Genomic DNA, 21,081 nt, shown 5'->3' with positions numbered 1-21,081 from the left:
ATCGTTTAATTGCATAACAATCGTTTGGAGAAAGCAGGTATAATAAACTTTGAATTTAATAACCTAATACAAGAATATATATAACTATATATCTGTACATATATTCGAAATAAAAAATTAATTTTATCTTTTCATCTTCGTATTTCAAATAATTACGGAATTACATACTGCGACTTTATAATTTATACACATATGTGTATAAATACATATCTCAATATGTGTATAAATTATATATCAAATGTTACCAAAAAACAAATAAAATGTTATTAAATTTCCATGAAAGAATAGCAGATTGTCCATTAATAATTGTAGCATCTATGTATTCTATCCCAACATCAGGAATCAAGGGATACCCTGCAAAAGAAACCAAAAGTTAAAACAAATGTATCAAACGAAAGCAAATGTGTAAAAATGAAACGATAATCAATTTCAAATTCTACTGAAAAAACGTACGAGACCGGTAACCGTACGAGTGAAATCAATGATTAGCGTGAAGAAGAGTTTCAAATCACTACATGATTTCGTTATCGTGATGCTCAATAAACACATGCGTATTAATTAAATGATACTATTAATGAAGTACAAATGGAAATAAAAGTATGTCGAAGAAGCGACACCATCGAAGAGACGCTTTCGATAGGTTAGAAATAGTTACGAACCTAATGTGACGTAATACGTGTCGTTGTTATGAAATTCGACAGCCAAATGACTCTCCGCGACACTTCTCGTCCTGCAAATGGAAAAGTAGTAGGGGAGAAGATGAACTTGAACGACCAGGCACGATAACATTGACGAACATAAATACTGTGCTCGTGTTATTTTGAAATTCGAGCCCCAAGGCCTTACTTTATTTGAGAAATGAAAAACTTCTTTATATCACAAATAATAAAATTATTATTTTAACTGTTAAATAAGTATATTCTTAATAAATTATTGTTGAATTTAGTATTAAAATTGTTAAGAATTACGCAGTATCAAATTGAAGAATCAACAAATAAGTAGAAAATATTATAAGTATGTAAAAGCATATAATAAAATATATATATATATATATATATATATACATGTAACAATGACTTAGTCAATAACTAGGTTACAATATTTCTACTGGTTGGAATTGAAATTAAATTTTGGTATAAAATTATAAATGACTTTTAGCATAGTATATTCTGTTTAAGTGTTATATGTCATTATTTCTTTAGTTGTCAAAAATTATGTGTAATAATTATTTAAAGGAATAAAAATTATGCACTGCTTTCGGTAATGACAAATTTCGATGAGTTGAAGCCAAAATGCAAATTTTATCTTAAAAATACACAACACAAACGCACATCTAACAGCTATTGATTTAAAATTTTTACCTGAGAACTTCTCGATACTTTTTTCTGGATGATCTTTCTAGATAATATTTTCTTGTTGTCACAGACGAGGTGTGCTTCTCTCCGCCATTTTTAACCGCCACTTCTCGGTTTAAAATCGATCATGAGAAATATCGATTTCGAGTTCGAGAATCGTAGGAAGTGTATTGCGTATTCCACCGTTGGCGCTGTAATCGCACATTTCGCACGAAATGATAACTTGAAATAAAAAATAAAAAACTTTAATCTAAATCAAATACACAAAATTCATGAGATATTCTTTAAAGTACAAAAGTATTCCTACACTTGCTGAAAGGTTGTCAATACTTTAAACTAAGACATGAGAAATTTTATTATGTTAGACAGAATTATTATTTTAGCTATTATATACGTACATCCTCAATAAATTATTGTTGAATTTAGTACTGGAATTGTTAAGAATTATGTAATATAAGGTTAAGAATCAACAAATGAGTGAAAATTGTTACAATAGAAGTAAAAGTAGTCATATTAGAAGGTCACAATATTTGTAATGGTTAGAATCGAAATTTTGATATAAAATTATAACTTTTAGCATAGTATGTCTGTCTAAATGTTTATATGCGATTCTTTCTTTAATTGTTAAAAATTATATGTAATAATTATTTGGTTAAATCATACCTTGAGTTGGAGTCAAAAACGCAGATTTTATCTTAAAAATTCAAACACAAACATAAATTTAACAACTATTGATTTAAATTTTTGCTTGAAAACTTCTCGGTGATATTTCTTTCTGGATAATATTTTCTTGATGTCACAGACGAGGTGTGCTTCTCTCCGCCATTTTTAACCGCCACTTCCCGGTAAAACTCGATCATGAGAAATATCGATTTCGAGTTCAAGAATCGTAGGAAGTGTATTGCGTATTCCACCGTTGGCGCTGTAATTATTAAATAATTTCAATTCAATACGCGCGCATTTCGCACGAAATGTTAACTTCTGGTCAATCAAACACACAAAATTCATGAGAAATCCTTAAAAAAGAACAAAAGTATTCATACACTAGATGAAAAATTGTCGATACTTCAAATATAACTTCGTGAAAAGAAATTATAAAACAATTAATTTGATTAATTTTATTTTAAAGAGTGAAGTCTCCACTTTGACACTTCCGAGTTTGTTTCGTTCAGAGATATTTATTTTTACATCATGCAGCAAATGTAAAAATGTAAGAATACTTTTCTTTTCGAAAATTGTAAAAATTCAAACATCTCGCCGAAGAGAAGTTTTTTCATCACACAAATTCTTTTTTTCATGATCAGGTCAATCATGATTTTGAAAATTGAAATCTCATCTTTGCAGTGAGCTCTTGAAACTAGCTGCACGATTTATTTTCGCCATTTTATTGAACTTTAAATAATAATTCATTAATTTTTAATGAGTTATAACAACAAATGACCTCGTATGCAAGTCATTGACTACAACAGATGGCGCCACTATGCCAAAAATGAGACTCCACTAATTCTGTTGTCCATTTAAAATTCGTAGCTTTCGTTGTGTTTCATTTAATCTTTAAAATATGTTAAAATTCTCCAATTTCGTTTAATGGATCGGAATACTTGTTTGAATGATACTTAATTTCTCGCGAATTATATTCATTATTTAGATTGAAATTGAACGTGAACACACATGAAAAGTATCAATCACAAAATAAACACGCATGAAATGCAAATGAGTCGTAAGAATGCACAAGTTTGTTATATTTTGTAATTTCAATACACTTTTGCAATATGACGATTGTTAACGAGAAGAAATTTAGATGTTAAAACAGAGAGAAACGCAATTATTTAATAATTTATTTTTAATAAACATAATAAGTCGCAAATGACGATAAAAATGGAAAACATATATTTTAAGTTGGCATTTCAGTATATGTAACAGAAAACTGTATAAGGTGTCATGTCTATTCTGTCTTTTGTTGATGCTCGTAGACCGTGCGGCATAAATTTATATAAAATGATCGATCTATTCGTTACGAGTCTATGGTTATAACATTTCGTTTATATTGTAACATATACAGCAAGTATAGCTAACGATAGTTATCACAGTTTGTATTATTGACCATAATATATAGGTATTAATGCCAATTTTTAGTCATTGGACCTATTAATTAAAAGCGTACATATATTTAAATAGTAAATCATAGTATTTTGAAACTAAATTAAGTATAACTTTGACTGCACTGTAAAATGTCTTTTAAAATATATATATTAATTTGAAGATATTTTCTGGAATCAAATAGAAAAAACATAACAGGTATGTGAAAATGTAAACTTTCTTTTATTTATAATTTCATGAATTTTAATTTTATTTGTAGGCCAATTTCCAATTTGTGTCCAATTTATACACAAATTCGGTATAGGAATGCAAGAAACAGACATTTCCAATAATATATCAGCTCAATTACAATTCTCACCCAATGTACGACCTTACTCTAAACTGCAAATTACATCCTCAGACAGATTATTGTATTTCACATCGAGTGAAACTGATCACGATGCATCAACTTCTATGTCTTATTCAATATTTTCTAATGAAAGTGACAGTAATAGACCTGACATTAATGATAACTTCACTTCGCAAGACGAAGAATGGATGGATTCAGTTGGGAATCAACCTAATATAAAACCCTTCGTGGGTGTGCCTGGATTGAAATCATTTAAATGTGATCCAAACAAAGAAGAGAATTTTTACTTGCTGCTGGTTACAGAAGAAATGTTTCAAGAAATAGCAAACCAGACCAATTTATATGCAACGCAAGTATTATCGCAAAAACAATCCAATTATTGGAAACAATGGGTTCCCACCACCAAAAATGAAATAAAGAGACTCTTTGGTCTTCTCATTTGGATGGATTTAGTAATAGTACCCGAGGTACATTTATACTGGTCCAAGAGTAAGATATATGGGCAAAGTTTCCCACAATCCATAATGTCTCGAAATCGGTTTGAATTGCTCTTACAAATGTTGCATTTCACAAATAATGAAAACGGAAATTTATTAAACGACCGACTTTATAAGATCAGACCAATTATTGATACGTTGAATGAAAATTTTACAAAATACTACGATCCACCTGAAATTCTTTATATTGATGAATTTGTAATACCACTTCGTGATTATATCAAACAATTGAAGACAAAATATATATGCCAAGAAGGATACAAATATAGTATCAAGATATTAAAATTATGTTTCAATCCAGGCTATACTTATAACTTTCAAACATATTGCAACAAAAAATCAGATCAAAAATTAACGAGCCCTACAAATGCCATTATTTCACTTTGTCAAAATATATTTTACAAAGGACATACCATATGTACTAATCGTTGGTATACGAGTATAGACTTGGCTCAAGAATTAATTACCAAAAGTACACATTTAATAGGAATGGTTCAACAAAATTGCCGTGGAATTTCTAGAGAAGTGGTTACAAAGAAATTAAAACCAGGAGAAATGTTTGCAAAAGAAAATAGTATTGGTTTAACACTGATGAAATGGAAAGATAGCCGAAATGTTTTATTATTATCTACCAAACATTCTGTAGAAACAGTTACTAATAGAAAAAGAAAATCTAATTGTACTAGACCTAAAATTCTTCATGATTATAACATAGGCAAGCCTCGTATTGATGTTTCTAACCAAATGATGATATGTTCATCACACAAACATGTAAAATGGTATAAAAAATTAGCTTTTGAACTGTTGTTAAATATAGCTGTTACAAATGCTTGGATAATGCATAATAGCATAAAAAATAATTCTATTTCACTGGTAGAGTTCAAAAAACGATTAGTCATTTATTTAGCAGATTGTCGGGATACAGTTTCTCAAAATTTATCTCGTGAAATTATGATGACCACTAAAAAACGTCATGAAATTAAAAAAAGAGAAGGTAAATTGATACCAGTAAGACAACGATGCATTTCTTGCAAGAAGACAAAACGAGTAGCAGCATTTTCTGCCGATTGCCCTAATGAACCTAATTTCTGTAGTTTGGCATGTTTTAACAAAGAACATCGTGACATACCATTTTAAGCATAAACTACATTTATCAAAATTTCTTCTATAATATTCTACTTATTATATAAATTTTTCAATTCCAATGTAAAATATATGTTTTTTACATATATCTTATATAAATAAGAATATTTCAATATAAAATCACGTGAAAACTGTACAGTATGAAACGTGTTATTTATTAATTTTATATTTATTTGAACTATAATTTTAGAAATAAGATTTTGTCTTTTGTCTCGAATTTGAGTTTTATTATATTTTGTTATGTAAAAATGTATCTAACAATTATGTACAAAATAGTTTAATTAAACTTGATTAAGTCATATTTTCTTTGTAATAATGATTATAGAAACTATGAGATGAACAATCTTATTTTTTTATTTAAATATAAAAACGAATTAATATTATTTAATTACAAAATTTAGATTGACTAAGATAATTTTTAGTTGAGAATTCCAGAATTTTGAAAATATAATTATCTTATTCAAAGATTTTAAAATATGATATAATAAATTATTATATGATATAATAAAAATTACATTTTTGATTAAATGGAATTTATAAGCAGGTTGAAATTATAAGTAGTAAAATATAATCGCTTTATTACGTTCTCGATATCATTTAGCATTAATTTTTAAGATCTTATAAGTGAAATGAATCAATATCAAATTTTATAGATATTTTTGTTACTATCACAATTTTTATGATCCTAATATGCAACTATATTATTTTCTTATAAGAAAAGAAAGTTAATGTTTTTATGTATAATAAATTATACCAATACATTAACTATTTCTGTGAAGATAGTTTTATACTTTTAGTTTTATACTATTTCTATAAAGGCAATGTTATAAGGCCTCGAATTTGAAGTTCGGACGACGCAGAATTTACAATAATTCTTTAATTAGATTTTATATATTTCTTATTTTAACTTTTTCATTTGCTCACTGCCTTTCACATTAGAAATGTATGAGCGAAATAATAACATGGCAGTGAAAATTTTTAATTCAATATTCATAATACATTATTAAAATTTTAAGTTCACGTGGACGGAAATTGCTTTCCCATATGGTACTTGTGTATAACTGTGACAAAATTGCTCGTATAAATCTATAAATAATCAAGAATTCCAACAAAGTACAATTGCCTTGAACAATTAACATTAAATTCAATAACTGTCTATTCATGTAATAGTTCAATGACTTTGTTTCACTTCTAACAATTGGGGGTAGTTTTCAACTATATTCAATAAAATCCCATCAATGTATGCCCTTAATTGCGTATTGACCTCCTGTTGCTCCTTTAAAGCTTGTTTTATCTACAATAATTTAAAATGAAAAATTAATAATCGGCATAAGTAAATTTACGTACATAAATATATGTTCATTTCTAATTTGATACATACTTCAGATATACTACACAGTTCACCATTATCTCCGGAAAGCTGACCGTCCATCTGTAAATAACATAAACAATGAAAAGAGAGAGAGACAAAATACAAGAAACAATATTCATATTTGAATATAACATACTTGATCTTGATTCATGCCAGCTAATAATTCTACAGCGAGACTAGGTCCTTTCTCAGTAGAATTATTACAGGGATTTAACATTAAAAGTTCACGGCCTGCCTGCAGAGCCGCTGCAGCTTGTAATTCATCTCGAGATTCCTCCAAACCTTATCGAAAAGAAATATAATTTTTATAATATTATTGCAAACGTTCTTTCAAGATCAATCACGAACGATATTGATTGCAACTTACTTTTATTACAAGCCCGAAGTTCCGCTACTTCTTGCATTAATTCCTCTATTTTTTGTTGATTCTCGACTTTCATAGAAAGTTCTTCTCTAATAGCTTCAAGTTGATAGTGAGTTTCGTTAGCCCGGCTTATGGTTTGCCGCTCACTTTCGCGAACAGTATCTATTTCTCTTTTGGCTTCTTCCAGATCATTTTCTAGCCGACTTTTCTCTGCTTTAGCTTTTTCCAACTGTTCACGTAACCTTCCTATTTCATCCCTTAAACTAGTTCCTTCTAATTCTATTGCCTGCAACTTGATGGCATAATTTTCTAATTGTAATTGTCGCTCGCGTTCTAACCGACTTGCCCAATCTCTATGTCTTCGTTGTTCGGCCTAGGACATAATCATGTTATAAATTTCATATTTGTATAAATAAGTATACAATAATCATTATATAATATCATAATTAGTATACAAATATAATAGTATACAATAATAAATAATAAAATAATAATAAATATAAGTGCACAATAATCATTATATGATATCAACATAGTTAATGTCAAGTTACCTGAAGTCTTTCTTCGGCTCTTGTTTCAGCATCTTTGGCAGCCTCTTCTAACATTAAAATTCTTGCCTGTAACATAGCATTTTCCTGTTTCACCCTAGCATACCGTTCTTCCCCGACCGACTGGGTGTCTACTAAAGCATGCATTTGTTCTTGAATCATTTGAACCTGGAAAAATACAATATATTTTGTAATTAATCCCTTAATTTTTATTTTCTATAATATAATTTCATACACTTGAAGGTGCGAAAATAATTTTTAAAGGATATAGCATAGAAATATTAAAAAAACCCCTATTGACAAAGGTAAAGATAACTTCGCATTTAAAAGCCCGCACACGTACGCGTTTATTAACCAGTGGTTCTCAATGAAGCCATTAATATTCATTGTTAATATTGTACGAATTCTTGTTGAAAAAATTTAAACATAATTAGGAAACATAAATAATATGTTAAAAATTATTACTTCAATAAATAAGTAAGTTCAATAAATCTAAAATTATTTCGTATCATATGCTCAACAAGCACCACTGTCTTCAACGCTAGAATACCTATATAATACGCTAGACATGAATATATATAAAATACGAATTTGCTTAGCTATGAAATTAATACTTCTTTTTCGTACGACAACTGGCTCCATTTAAAAAATATAATTATCAGTTATCACTTCAGAGGTCAAACTATTATTTAAATATGTATTAACGCAATGTTTAGAAACATTAGAGGATTTGAAATATGTGTTTTGAAGGTGAATTATGAACGAAATAAATATTTTTTATCTACATATAGTTTGCAACAAATAAATAAAAATTAAAATGCTAATTCTCTTACATGACATTCAAATTCATTTAACAAAAATTAAGAATTTGAAAAGCGCATATTTTTCATTTTATATATATATATATAATATATACATATATATATATATATATGTATAAAATTTATATGTTTATATATATATACATATATATATATATATATATATAAACATATATATATATATATATATATATATAAACATATAAATTTTTTTCCATTTTTTAAATACATTATATATATATATTTCCACTTTTTAAACGCAACTACGAAAGATTACTTCGATGCTCACTATCTGTTAGCTCATTCAAATGGAAAAACTCAGAATGGGACAAGTCGAGATCATAATTCTGATACATCTAAATTATTTTTCCTGTATTACGGTTATCTATTCCTCTGTTATCAAATAAGTCAGTATTATATCATGTCTCACTAATCGATTACGATTATGGCAATGATAATGCATTAAAAAAAAAAAGATTATTACTAACAATACTCACTACGCAGCTACTGAATTACATCTACTATATAATTTATTTTTATGTCATACGTTTAGTTTCTTACATTTCTCAAGAACAAATCGTATACAGATAACGATAACCGGTATTACTGTCTTACTTGCTCGGTAAGTCGAGGACCACGACGACGAGGTAGTCGACTACCGCGAGAAGACGGTTGTCCAACAAATTGAAATTGGCCTTCCCACAAATCATATTCGAGGCCGGCTCCAGGTCCAGGAGACGGCCCCTCCCCGGAAGTTATTCGATTATCACGATCGTAACGTTCGATCGCACCTGTGTCTGCCTGCTCATCGTAATTGTTCGAATCCATTCTGATTCGCGATCTCTCATGTCACGCCTGTGGCAGGTAAACTCGTCATCCTCTTTGACTAATCCGATACAGAGGATTATTCCGTTAGAACGACGTGAAGGTACGCCGGTTCCCTACCCATACTATTCCACGGCCGACAAAACAACACCTTCCCGTCACTAACGACCTAACCTCCAAATTTCATGTGTTCAGGTGGAGAAGAACGAATCTCGGTGAATAAACACAAGGATGATCGAAAATTGCACAGAGAGGAGCACAACACTACGCGCACATCCGTTTCTTTAGGCGTACTTCGAATATAATCGTTCGTCTCAATCGCCCACTGTAAGCTGGGAGTAGCCGAGAGGCTATTTGTGAACTCCATACTACGTATCGACTAACTCTGTTGAATCACGTATACGTCGTACGTGGCACGTTACGCTGAACTAAGAATTTCGTCCACCCCTACGCATACTTTAGAAATCCAATTAAAGCTAGCTAGGAATGTATTTCACGTGCTTCTTTTTATCTAATGAATTTGAATACGTAAAATTTCTTGCCCATCGACGTTCAGCTTTTATAAGGAGGGCAAATACGTGCGAACTTTTTTCCTTAGTTAAACTTCGAGGTTTAATTAAGAAAATTTGAAGTTACCGAATAATGTTTACGTGACGAATTATATTCTTTTTTGCAACATATTTTTCTGGTGATAATTATGTCATTATCGACCTATATATATATAATTTGCGTAATGATTTTGATAACTGATGGAAAAGAATATACGCCCCCATATCGTTTTACGATACATGGTTTGTGTTACTGTCGAAGCACATTTCACGTCAAAATTATCTGGGAGATACTGAGAGCTGATGCCGCGCTAACCATTACGAACATGTCATTATCATTATAAAAAAATCCTATATATGTATAAATAAATGACTAAAAGACTCATGTTTTTAGTAAACAAAGATTTACAGATAGTATCGTTACTAGATTTATAGAATTCAGAAGAATATTTCTTATCGTGTAAATTCAATGAATCTTATTAAACAGAGCGATGTAAATACCGTGTAGAATAAATAAGAGGACTTCGTTGACAAATTAATTCACATGATTTTTGCTTCTACATCAAATCCGGAATCAGAGCTGCGCCGGAATCTTTCAGCTTTTTATAAACAGCATATGCGAGATAACCAATCGCAATAAGAATAATCAAAAAATTTATAAAAGGCCAACCTCTCCACCCAATAATTCCATCAGATGATAATTTAGCACATGTCATACTTTATCTCTAATTAATTTTCGATAGACTTATTAATTTTGCTATTTCTCTTTTACTTTTCAATACCTGAATAATTTATTTCGTTAAATATACCATATCACGACTAATTTATTTTATTGTCTCGTGTAGCGATCGTATTTTTTTTTTTTTTATATTTTATCACACGTGTATTTGACATTCATTAAGCTAACTTATTAAGAAGTCACTTATTTATAGCATTCGTAGATTGAATTTAATTTTCTGAATTAAAGAAAGAATTAAATTAATTGGATCGAATATTTTAGCATAGATCTTTTTATTGGTCTTTGCTGCTGTTCACACGTTTTCGTTAACCATGTTCCATTTATATTAACTTATATCATAATTTTTTCTAATTTATTATATCACTCTCACAAAACTTTTTCTTATCTTCAATTTTTCTCGAGCAGGTAATTAAAAATCCTGTAAACATTACGCAACAGAGTAAAGAAGATTGTACGATGATTTGTCTTCCTATGAAAGTTAAATATATGTCATTTTTTTCATTCAGGACTCAAAGAGGAATATGATGCAAAATCACAAACCAACTTTTTTCACTCCACTATCATAAAGATGGATGATACAACAAAATGACAAATGCTTTTAATTATCACGCAGAAATAATGTGGTAAATCCAAAGAGTCTGACTTATTCAAATCAGCAAACTTCGTCAGTTCTGTATTCCGATTGCATTCCTCTAACTCGAGAGTCGCATTTGTCATTAAAAAAGTATTAAATCTGCAATAAATACATCGGTCTATGAATAACGTGGAATTCGATTCATGCGATCGAATTTACATCGAATGAAAACATCGCGCCTTAATAAAATGCGTTACCTTGCTCTTATGCAATTCATTCAGCTATTCGTGATCGTAAAATTTCTTTCCTAGGTTATCGCAACAATTATCTTCTTACTCATAAATCTGTGAATGCATAATGTGCGCTAAGAAAATGTGTGAACATCGGGAAAGGTCTCTCGAGCTTATTAAATTTTTATTTCTTGAATTTCAATACGAATTCGAGGCTCGATTTCTATCATTCGCTGATGCTGTTTGCTCGATCGTTATCGAATTAAATCTTCATCGCTTGATCCTCGTTTTCAGTTTTTCAATGATTCTAAGAAGCGACCGATCGAGTAATTTCGTTCACAAACGTGTCAGATACATCTGTAGCAACATCGATTTTGTTGTCTGACGAATACTCTATGATACCTTCGTTTCTACTTCTGTCCCATATACACTTCGAGTAATTTCCATTTTGGCTCTCGCATCCCTCGCAGATAAGATTGAAATCTCTATCGAGTGGGTCAGTTACATCAGAATAAACAATAAATTCAGTGGGGTAATTCTGTTTCGCATCACTTTTCCTCTTCGCGGTCTACAGGTTCAGAAAGATCACCGTTTTTTTTAGGGGCTGCTCGGTCAGGAAATCGCTTTTTTTTAAAGGACCCTGTCCCCACGATTATAATCCTGGATGTGAGAAACGTTTGTGCCCTCTATTTATTATTAACCTTCTAAAACACGCTCTGTTTACTAAATTACATCTACTCGAGATCGATTGAGGATGTCATTATGTTTATCGTTTACTTGATCCTCAATATTTCCATACCTATGCTATTATTTACTGCTATTATCATAATCGTATTCATCGACATCAACAAAATAATTGTGGAATATCCAGAGGAAAAATATTTGAGATTTATAGAATAATTGATTTATTTACGTATATAAATCTATATATGTAAAAATTAATCTAGAGATCAGCTGTGAAAGTAATGACTCTCAATTTCAATGTCACAATGGGCTAATTTCCTTCTATTTGCAATATCTACTTAGTTAGTTCAACTTTATCATTGTAAGTACATCATTGTTCACTGAATTTCACATCTTTACCAAAGCAAACATATTACAAGCAGAGGCAAGTTAGTCATTAGCGATAACGGGGCCGTGATTCACTGCACCAATTCATACCAGTGATTCATGTCAATCGAAAGCGTTTTTTTTTCAGCAATAACTATACTTCATACCCCAAAAATCTTGAACCACAGTTTCCCTATTTAACCTATTCTCCATTTAATTTTGCAACTATTCGCAATTAACCCGGTGTTTATGCTTTCAAAGCAATTACGCGACAGCGTAACGTCAGTCAGTGGGGAAGAATAAAAATAAAGGCCAATTACGCAACAACCGGATGCCAAATTTACCTGCGCTGGTTGCACTTGCAAGCTAGGCAGCCTGACGTTTAGTCTTCGCCGTATCTCATGGGACAAGGACCGATAGAAAACAATGCTAACGACACACACCAACAGAAAGATCAGTAACAGAATGCTGAACCAAGAGGGACCTTTCGTCTCTTGGGGTGGTACATCATTGCTACAGTAGGACGGTGTATAAAATCCACCAGGATAATATGGATAAGGGCCATATGGATTCAAATGTGGGTAAGGCGGTGGGTAGTAAGCGTAAGGTGGTGGTGGATGTGCCGGATGTTGCTGATGGAATCTGACATCGTCTGGTGGATTTTCTGTTGGTGATCTTGATCGAGGTGACGATCGACAGGGTGTATTAGTAGCACACATCTAAGACCCCGATGATATCTCATTGAGTTTAAAATACGTTCTCTGCAAATTCGATGGTATTTCAGACGTTATACTCTTGCATGATGAAATCGATAATTTTGCTTAATGATGGTAGCAAACGTAAGGTTAAACGTCATTTCGCGTGAATAAATTTTGACATGATTAACGGGCGAAGGAAATTGTATATCGATATCGAGCATTGTGGAAACTTCAGGTACTTGAAGCGTTATATAACATGGCATTGCAAGTAGCAGATCTAACAATAAATTAACAGTTAATGACACTCACTCTATGATTGAGATCAATGACATCATCCTCGAGGGAGACATCGCTGTACATATCGTCCGCGGGATCACAGTTGGAGCTTCTACCAGAGCTATTGAAGCTACTGCTTCGATAAAGTTGGCTGTAAAAAAAAAAAGAGACAAATATTAACAAACGATGTATTGAAAATTTTGAACATGATTGAATTCGATTCATTCTCTCTTAAAAACATAAGCAATCCCGATGTATAATTAAAATGAACATACACGCATTGATGACGGTTAATTGGAAGAGTCACACAATACAATTATATTTTCGACAAAGAGATGCCACATAATGCCATTGGAGACGATGAAATGTCGTAAGATGATAAATATAGATAATGAGGTAAAAACATATATTCAAAGCATTTATGGAAGCGTAAAAGGAAACGGGATGTGGAAGTGCGTGTGCAGGCCAGTGCCCACGCTTTAGAAAGTCTGTCGTTTTGCGTTTTGTCGTGAAAGGATCTGAAAATTATCCATTGAATACACCCTAAGACTTCTTTCTCTGAATTGTAAATTCAGTTCCAGCGTTGGATCGTAGCTATTGTTATCCCATGACGTCAACACACGCCGACACGCCGACTCCAATGATGAAATAAAAAATATCTCTACCCTTTTCAGAGGCATCTCTCTAAAGTGCCTATAACGAATTGTACAAATGCAAGTATGTTCGTCGATCCGTAGAATTGTTGTAATTATCAATTATTAAAATGAAACAATTTACGTAACATAGTGTGGTATAGTTGCTACTACAGAGGAATAATTTTTTTCGCTCGCTCTTACCTTGCTAATGCATTGGAACTAAGTCGCTTCCTTCCGGAACTGGAAAAGAAAAAAAAAAAAAGTGAACATGACCGTGAAAAATATGCTAAGATATTCTCTTACGTAATAGAACTTTTCGCTGAACATAACGGTTAAAACACTGTTACTGAATTTTTCAGCCAAGAGTTACTCTTCCATTGAAACATTTATGTACATCCGATTTTACGGTTTAACTCGCCCCTATATCAAAATTACGAACGTTACGAAATTTTCGAAGATTTATAAAATTTTCGAGTAAGCTGGTGATGTTCTGTTCACCACGGGTGAGATCTCGAAATCGAGCCAAATTACAATTTCTATAAATGAATCAAATATGTAGTCGGTTAGAATAGACGAAGGTTGAAATTTCGTTACGAAATAGCGAACGTTGCCAAGAAAATATTACTTATTTTAGCACTATAATCGTTAAAGAATATCTGATTGATCAATTCTATTCTAATATCATTGGCAAGTGTACAATGCGCAATTTCAATCGTGATCTTTCATATATGTAAACGTGGACAATAAATGTACATAGATCGTTGATATATACAGAAGTGAAACCAAATAGGAAGTGGAAAAAAAAAAACGAATGTAAGTCGAAAAGAAAGACTAAAATTTTTTTCCTCGAGGCCTTCGAAATCGAGTTCGAGAAATTTATCAATTATTTCAATTTGGTTAATACCGTGCTGCACAAAAGTGAATGATCGATGATATTCCGCAAAACTAAGTGAAAAATATAAAATAAAATTTTCGAATGTAATAGACTTTCATTGAAAATTGCCTTAATACACTCGATAAATTTTCAAACTCGACTTTCTCTCGAGAACGAGGCATCTTACATAAAAATTCTATTCCACGTTCTTTGTTTATTTTCGCACGTGCAATAACCTCTTGCTAATCATCCTTTTCTATCGTGTGTTTGGAATTAGCTAAATTCAAATATAGTATTGATCAATTTTTAAACTTGGGTTTTCTCGAAACGCTTCGACGAATAATCTTTATTCATTCTTTTCGGCTCGTTTCTTCACGAAACATCACCTCCCACTCATTGTCAGTTGTATGATCACTGGTCCTGAGACACCCTGTACATATCCTCCATGCTTCGACACTTAATAACAGGCGCAGAAATGGAAACGTTCTACTCGCGAAAGCGCTTTCTTCTTTTTCCTTTTTTCCCCACTTGGCTCCTCCTCGTAGCCAACGGCTCCAATCGTCCGAAACCGTTTGCACTGTACACAATACCGAGGAACGCCGACAACTTGTTTATTTGTAGCAAGTCTCGTGTCACGCGGTGAACAAATTACAAACACGGTCGTTACAACTACGTAGACCGACTAATTACCTGACTTCGTCAAGCAAATATATTATCTAGGAAAATTCTTACGACGTAATATCGCGGATGCCAGAATGGAAAGAGCTATTGCGTACGGTATACTTAATATTGTTCCTGGCGTTCTATACCACTCTGGTATAACGACTTCCTCCGTGTCATACAGATCGTTATAGACATGTTCCTGAATGAAATTTTAACAAGAGCCTCTTGCAGATAACTGCGGATACCTTTCCTCGGAGGATTAAAGAGAGTTTCTTATCTGCCTCGGTCTATTAACACGACCAGACAACCGTGATTTATCAGACGGTTTCACAACGGCAATTTTTTTCGCACGGCAGCCTCGTCATTGTTCCATCTCTCGGATCGAGAAGGGAATTCTCCCGCCGGCAAATTAGATCTAAACACCCAGCGATTATAGTACCGGCGGTGCGTAAACTTCATTTTTACTACTGTGCCGTGTAACTTTCGCGCCACGTTCGAACAGCTTTCTTCCAATTATTGCAGTCATTACCGGCATGATTCACCTCATCTTTTATGTATATAACCGTGCCGCTTTGCATATCTGCGGAGGCTCGGAAAAAAAACTTCAAGAATGCGAAACACGAATTTGAAAATCGAAATGTGAAAAAGGGAAACGGATGCACATTTAATGTTCGATATTTTGATATTTACGATGAAAACGTACGAACGCACAAAGCATCAGAACATCAGAAAGAAATTCAATATAAATTCGTATCCGTTCGAGTGGTAGACTTGTTTAAATTTTTTTAACTTGTTTAAGCAGCTATATAGGACTAAACTTTTCTACTAAAATCTATATACGGATAGAACGCGAACCGCGAAGGATTCAAAAGTTTGGAATTTTCGCAAGAAGAAAAAAAATGAAGAAGTCTTACCAAGGAGGAGTTCGCCTAAGTGACGTTCGTAACCAAGAATGCCTTCCTATGGTCGAATTGGGGCTTCTTGGATTTCTAATTAAAACAGAACAAAGAAACTTGAGGACCATATGTTTAAAATAAACTAGATTTATAGAAATTTAAATAAATTTAAATAATTCTACTGTTAAACAGATAAATTTTACTATTAATCTTTAATTAATTCAGTTATTTATAAACACATAAGCATAACACTTATGAGCTTAATATCGCACTCATCAGAATGAACACTAAATTAGCTTAATATCGTGTTCATCAGAATGCTAAATTAATAATTTACATATATGTTTTACAATCAGCATTATCTATGAATTAGTGCACTGTATCACGTTGGAATGATAGGGCACGTATATTTCAATTATGAATAACAGTTAATGAATCAAAGCATATCTCAAAACCTTCTGAAATCAAATTTCAATTTTTTTTTTTATATTAATTACTATGTTCTCGTCGATTTCAATTTTAATAATCGCAAAAAATATAATTACAAGATAATTAATACAAGAAATATAAATAAAACAAAATAAAATAAAATGTTGTATATTCTTTGATATAATTATAAATATGTATGTGTGTGTATGTGTGTGTGTGTGTGTGTGTGTGTGTGTATTTCTATGTACGCAAAGAAACGTTAGAAACGCAGCATAGTTCGGAAGAAAACGCGAAGAATTAATATTAATAATTCAAGCGCGAAAGATAATAAGACGTTGAAAGTCTTTTTCTCTACACATTATATTACTAGCGAAGCATTGATTTTATCGTGAGAACAAATCTACTCGAATGAATATTCGTACAAAATGTAAGAAATTGTTACTTTAAACAAATTTTAAAACATGTGAAACATATTATATTTATCGTGTCTATAATTAATGCATTTTACTTTTTAATGTTGATGATCCAATAAAAAAATATATATATATTTATTATATTATCCCTACAATTTTTACAATACTTTTCAAGATAATCTCGCTCCTCCATATTATAATCTACGCTGAAAATGAAAATGAAAATTATCTTCCTAATTACCCTAGTTATTCTCCTAAAAGAACAGTACACGTGTGTTGAACGATCAGAGCACCCTCTACAAGTCACATCCGGAAACTGGGGTATTTAAAAATACTCGCGCGCAAAATTACGTCGATTTCTTCAAATCAGTACAAGTACCATCGATATTATTATGCAAAAAAGAAAACCGATCAATATACAGTTAGTATATATATATGTACGTGTATATGTATAGAGAAGAGGGGCAACGAACTTACTTGAGAGAACTGTTGCCAGTGGGTGAAGGCGCGGAACTGCTACCACCTGGTGATTCCACCCCGTCATCAGCGTCACCTTCGACGGAGCCAAACGCCTCGTAACTTTCCTCTTCTTCGTGATTTTTCGCAGACTTAACGTTACAAGGTGAGGCAGAGGCATCGGCGTTGTCGGGACTGGCGGAATAATGTCCAGAGTCTTGGAGATTCGGATTGATGAGATTATGCAGGTCAACCGACATAGAAATCGAGGGCGGACCGCTTTGGCTCCATTCGACGGCAGCAGGAGCTCCGTTTACATGACCACCCTCGTCCTCCGCGCGGTATGATTGGCGGGTGCTCGGTAAGATGGCGTCACCATCACGAGCTACGTCACTGTCAGACACGACGACACGTGATGTAGCCACGCTATTAGCTGGCGAGACATTTACGCCGGGCGAACTGGAGCTTACCATCCTTCGTTATCGTCCAGATTGGAGCGAAAAGCTCGATGACCAAACGAGAACCGAGGGATGCCGGAGCTCCTTCGATCACTGATTACCTCGCCGGTAGAACCGGTCGTTACTGAAAAACGTCGTTTCTAATGAGTCAGACGGTCGGGAACAGTAAGAGAGCGAAGCCGATCGCGAGTAAAAAGATGAAATGGAATGTAACACATTCTCCGTTTTATCTTTTCAACACACGTTGCCGAGGACTAACGGCAAAAGCTTCTCCTCCGGGGGAAGAACGAAACGAGATTTTTATCTGTAAGAACATCTCGCATATAATTTACGGGGCAATAAGTCTACAATCTGTGTGAATGCGATTTAATGAATATGCAACGTTATACAGCTGAGTCCGAGAAAAGCGTGAGAACCGAGCGCACTAACAATAAGTCACGGTGCACTGAGTCAGACCTCAAGATATAAGAAATGTCCAAGCAACTCATAAGCTAAATGCTCATATACCTACTCGCGTATGTATCACATATACGGTATATTTGCATTTCTCAAGGTCAAGTAATATCTTTCTTTCTGTTCAAACAAAATTTGAAAAATGTCATTCATTTTAGACTGCACTTTGTTCATTCTACTGACTTGTAAAGGACGTGTATGTCAAACAGGTATAATTGCAACAAATGTTTTATATTTTTAGTAACAGAATAATTGATTGAGAACAGTGAAATACATATTAACCATATTCGTTCCATGGTGATCTTTTTGAAGGACTTTAAAGAATTAGAGAACAACGATTGCCATTAATTTTAAATAAATGTTTGATTAAATTAAAGCTTATTGCATAAATGAAAAATTTAATTGATTTATTCAAGAAAGTTAATGTTTTGTAATATTTATATATATTGTACAAAGTACGTGACAAAGTAATCTACATCTCGAATTATCTTGTACTCAATCATATGTTATGAATTCAATCGATTTTCATACTCGTGTTGAACGTACCACACGGTAAGTGAAGCCATACTAATTGAAATAGTCAAAGAGATAATCACGAAAGAGAACATCATTCGGTAAAAGTGCATTTTAATAATCACATTATCATCGTATATTGCTTGCTATTTGAAAAGCGATTGGAAATATTTTGCTTCTTATAGCATTTTTCCACTAATACAAATACTAATTTTGGAATATGTGTTACACTTTTTGGGCAAAAGACACATCATCAATTCTAGCCTAAATATCGGATGCATTATTAATAATATCTTTCTGTTCTCAAGTTCAAAATTGTAGTCATAAAATTATGTAAAAAGAAACGTTAACAAATTTAACGTAAACAATTAGACAAAGAAAACGATGTAGGTAACATAATATTATTTTAATGATTCCAGATTTTCACCTCATATGTTTTGCCACGATTCGCTACTTCGACCTTACCTATTATCGATCATTTATATAAATTAAATATTTTATTGTTATTCCTCTACGAAGTGATTGCGTAACAGTTAAATAATTAATGATCATTTAAATTTTCACTTTCAGTTATGCGTTATAATAAACAGTCGGTTCGAACATCCAAATCGGCTTGATTTTCCACAATTATCTGTTACCCTTTTTATATTTTTGTCGGATACGTGGAATGAATACACGAGGCATCACTTTGAATACAAAGATCTTTATTAGCATTATTACGACTAGTTACGAAAATTATCCACGAGGTAACTGGCGTCTCGGTTTCCAGGTACTTGTCACTCGGAACGGAATGCGTAGATGCGTTTCGAATCGCCAGGAGATTCCAGTACGCTATTTAGAGCAAGCTCGAAAGTGTAGATGAAGAATATATTTAACGCTCAACAGCGTACGATACCTCTAACCTTAATTATAATGACACAGGAATATCGTTAGCTTTTTCATCGTTCGGCCCTCTGATGAAAGCAACGCGGCTCTTTCTTTTTTTTACAAACTCTTTTAATTTAGACAATATGTATCTGCTTCATAACAAACAACATGAATATTCAACCTTTTTTTGCAGTTACGACGATAATCTGTTTCTAACAATTACTCGACCCATATATTGTTTCACGTACGAAACATTATTAAAAATATCATATTTGTTAGTGAATAAAAAAAGAAAATGTGAATATCACGTTTATCCTGCCCACCTTGAACGTAGTGTTACTTAACGATCGACTATTGCACAGAACTTATTTATTTGTTAACCTATGAAGGATCGATACAAACTTTGGTATTTAAGAATAAAGCTAAAATACTATATTGAATTTTATTTAATTCATCGCGGAATTGTCAGCGTTTCGTTCTTGTTAATAATCGTTTCACATAATGTACGTTTCGTGATGGTCTCAAAAAGAATGAGAATTTTCGAGAGAAACGGTAAGATATTTTTTGCATTGTTGTTTCGTTCGTTGAACACTCACCTTGAACCAAACGATAATTTAGTCCCCCACCCTCCGAAAAAAAAAAAAAAAAAAATGTAGGGAAAATTACGTTGCACTGATATATACGAGATGAAATTTTTCGGCTTGAAATAATCAGTCGCAATAGAGTGAACGAGAATTATATACGCTTGAATTTGTAGAACACAAAAGAGAATGAAAAATCCGAGGCAGATGCACCTTTCTACCTGTCACCTGAGGTAAACACCTGTGCACACTAAGTCATGATCAGGTAATAGACGCACAGAAAAAAATGTCACAGCAACTATCCTTGGTGCAGACAGGTACGCCCGCGAAAACACGTAGTTAAATCCACAATAT

The 21,081-nt window shown here is 32.5% G+C and overlaps 3 protein-coding genes and 1 long non-coding RNA gene across 6 annotated transcripts; 1 reads left to right on the top strand and 3 right to left on the bottom strand.

Moving 5' to 3' along the window:
* Nucleotides 1–250: 250 nt before the first annotated feature.
* On the bottom strand, nt 251–1,620 carry LOC122535670. Its single transcript, XR_006308230.1, has 3 exons — nt 1,362–1,620; nt 660–730; nt 251–354 (listed from the first exon to the last, which is right to left on the bottom strand). It is a non-coding gene; the product is annotated as an uncharacterized LOC122535670 (long non-coding RNA).
* A 1,700-nt stretch (nt 1,621–3,320) lies between these two features.
* On the top strand, nt 3,321–5,646 carry LOC122535672 (piggyBac transposable element-derived protein 4-like). Its single transcript, XM_043667407.1, has 2 exons — nt 3,321–3,653; nt 3,715–5,646. Exon 2 carries the CDS (start codon nt 3,762–3,764, stop codon nt 5,436–5,438), a length of 1,677 nt encoding a protein of 558 aa, XP_043523342.1. The 5' UTR covers nt 3,321–3,653; nt 3,715–3,761; the 3' UTR covers nt 5,439–5,646.
* A 673-nt stretch (nt 5,647–6,319) lies between these two features.
* On the bottom strand, nt 6,320–21,080 carry LOC122535657 (rab11 family-interacting protein 4-like). Of its 3 annotated transcripts, XM_043667385.1 has the most exons (10): nt 20,941–21,080; nt 17,877–18,437; nt 16,576–16,650; nt 14,326–14,364; nt 13,523–13,640; nt 7,732–7,896; nt 7,184–7,553; nt 6,953–7,098; nt 6,826–6,876; nt 6,320–6,738 (listed from the first exon to the last, which is right to left on the bottom strand). In XM_043667385.1, the coding sequence occupies exons 2-10, from the start codon at nt 18,326–18,328 to the stop codon at nt 6,616–6,618; spliced, it is 1,539 nt and encodes a 512-aa protein (XP_043523320.1). In that variant the 5' UTR covers nt 18,329–18,437; nt 20,941–21,080; the 3' UTR covers nt 6,320–6,615. The 3 variants fall into 3 exon arrangements, with proteins under 3 accessions (XP_043523320.1, XP_043523321.1, XP_043523322.1); XM_043667386.1 differs by lacking the exon at nt 14,326–14,364; XM_043667387.1 differs by lacking the exons at nt 14,326–14,364; nt 16,576–16,650.
* Nucleotides 11,773–13,452, bottom strand: LOC122535669. Its single transcript, XM_043667405.1, has 2 exons — nt 12,860–13,452; nt 11,773–12,033 (listed from the first exon to the last, which is right to left on the bottom strand). Exons 1-2 carry the CDS (start codon nt 13,232–13,234, stop codon nt 11,773–11,775), a joined length of 636 nt encoding a protein of 211 aa, XP_043523340.1. The 5' UTR covers nt 13,235–13,452.
* Nucleotide 21,081: the final 1 nt, after the last annotated feature.

This window comes from Frieseomelitta varia, unplaced genomic scaffold (genome assembly GCF_011392965.1).
Source record: "Frieseomelitta varia isolate USP_RPSP 00005682 unplaced genomic scaffold, Fvar_1.2 scaffold_751, whole genome shotgun sequence".
Taxonomy (NCBI): domain Eukaryota; kingdom Metazoa; phylum Arthropoda; class Insecta; order Hymenoptera; family Apidae; genus Frieseomelitta; species Frieseomelitta varia.
This window is presented reverse-complemented; position numbering and strand designations above follow the sequence as displayed.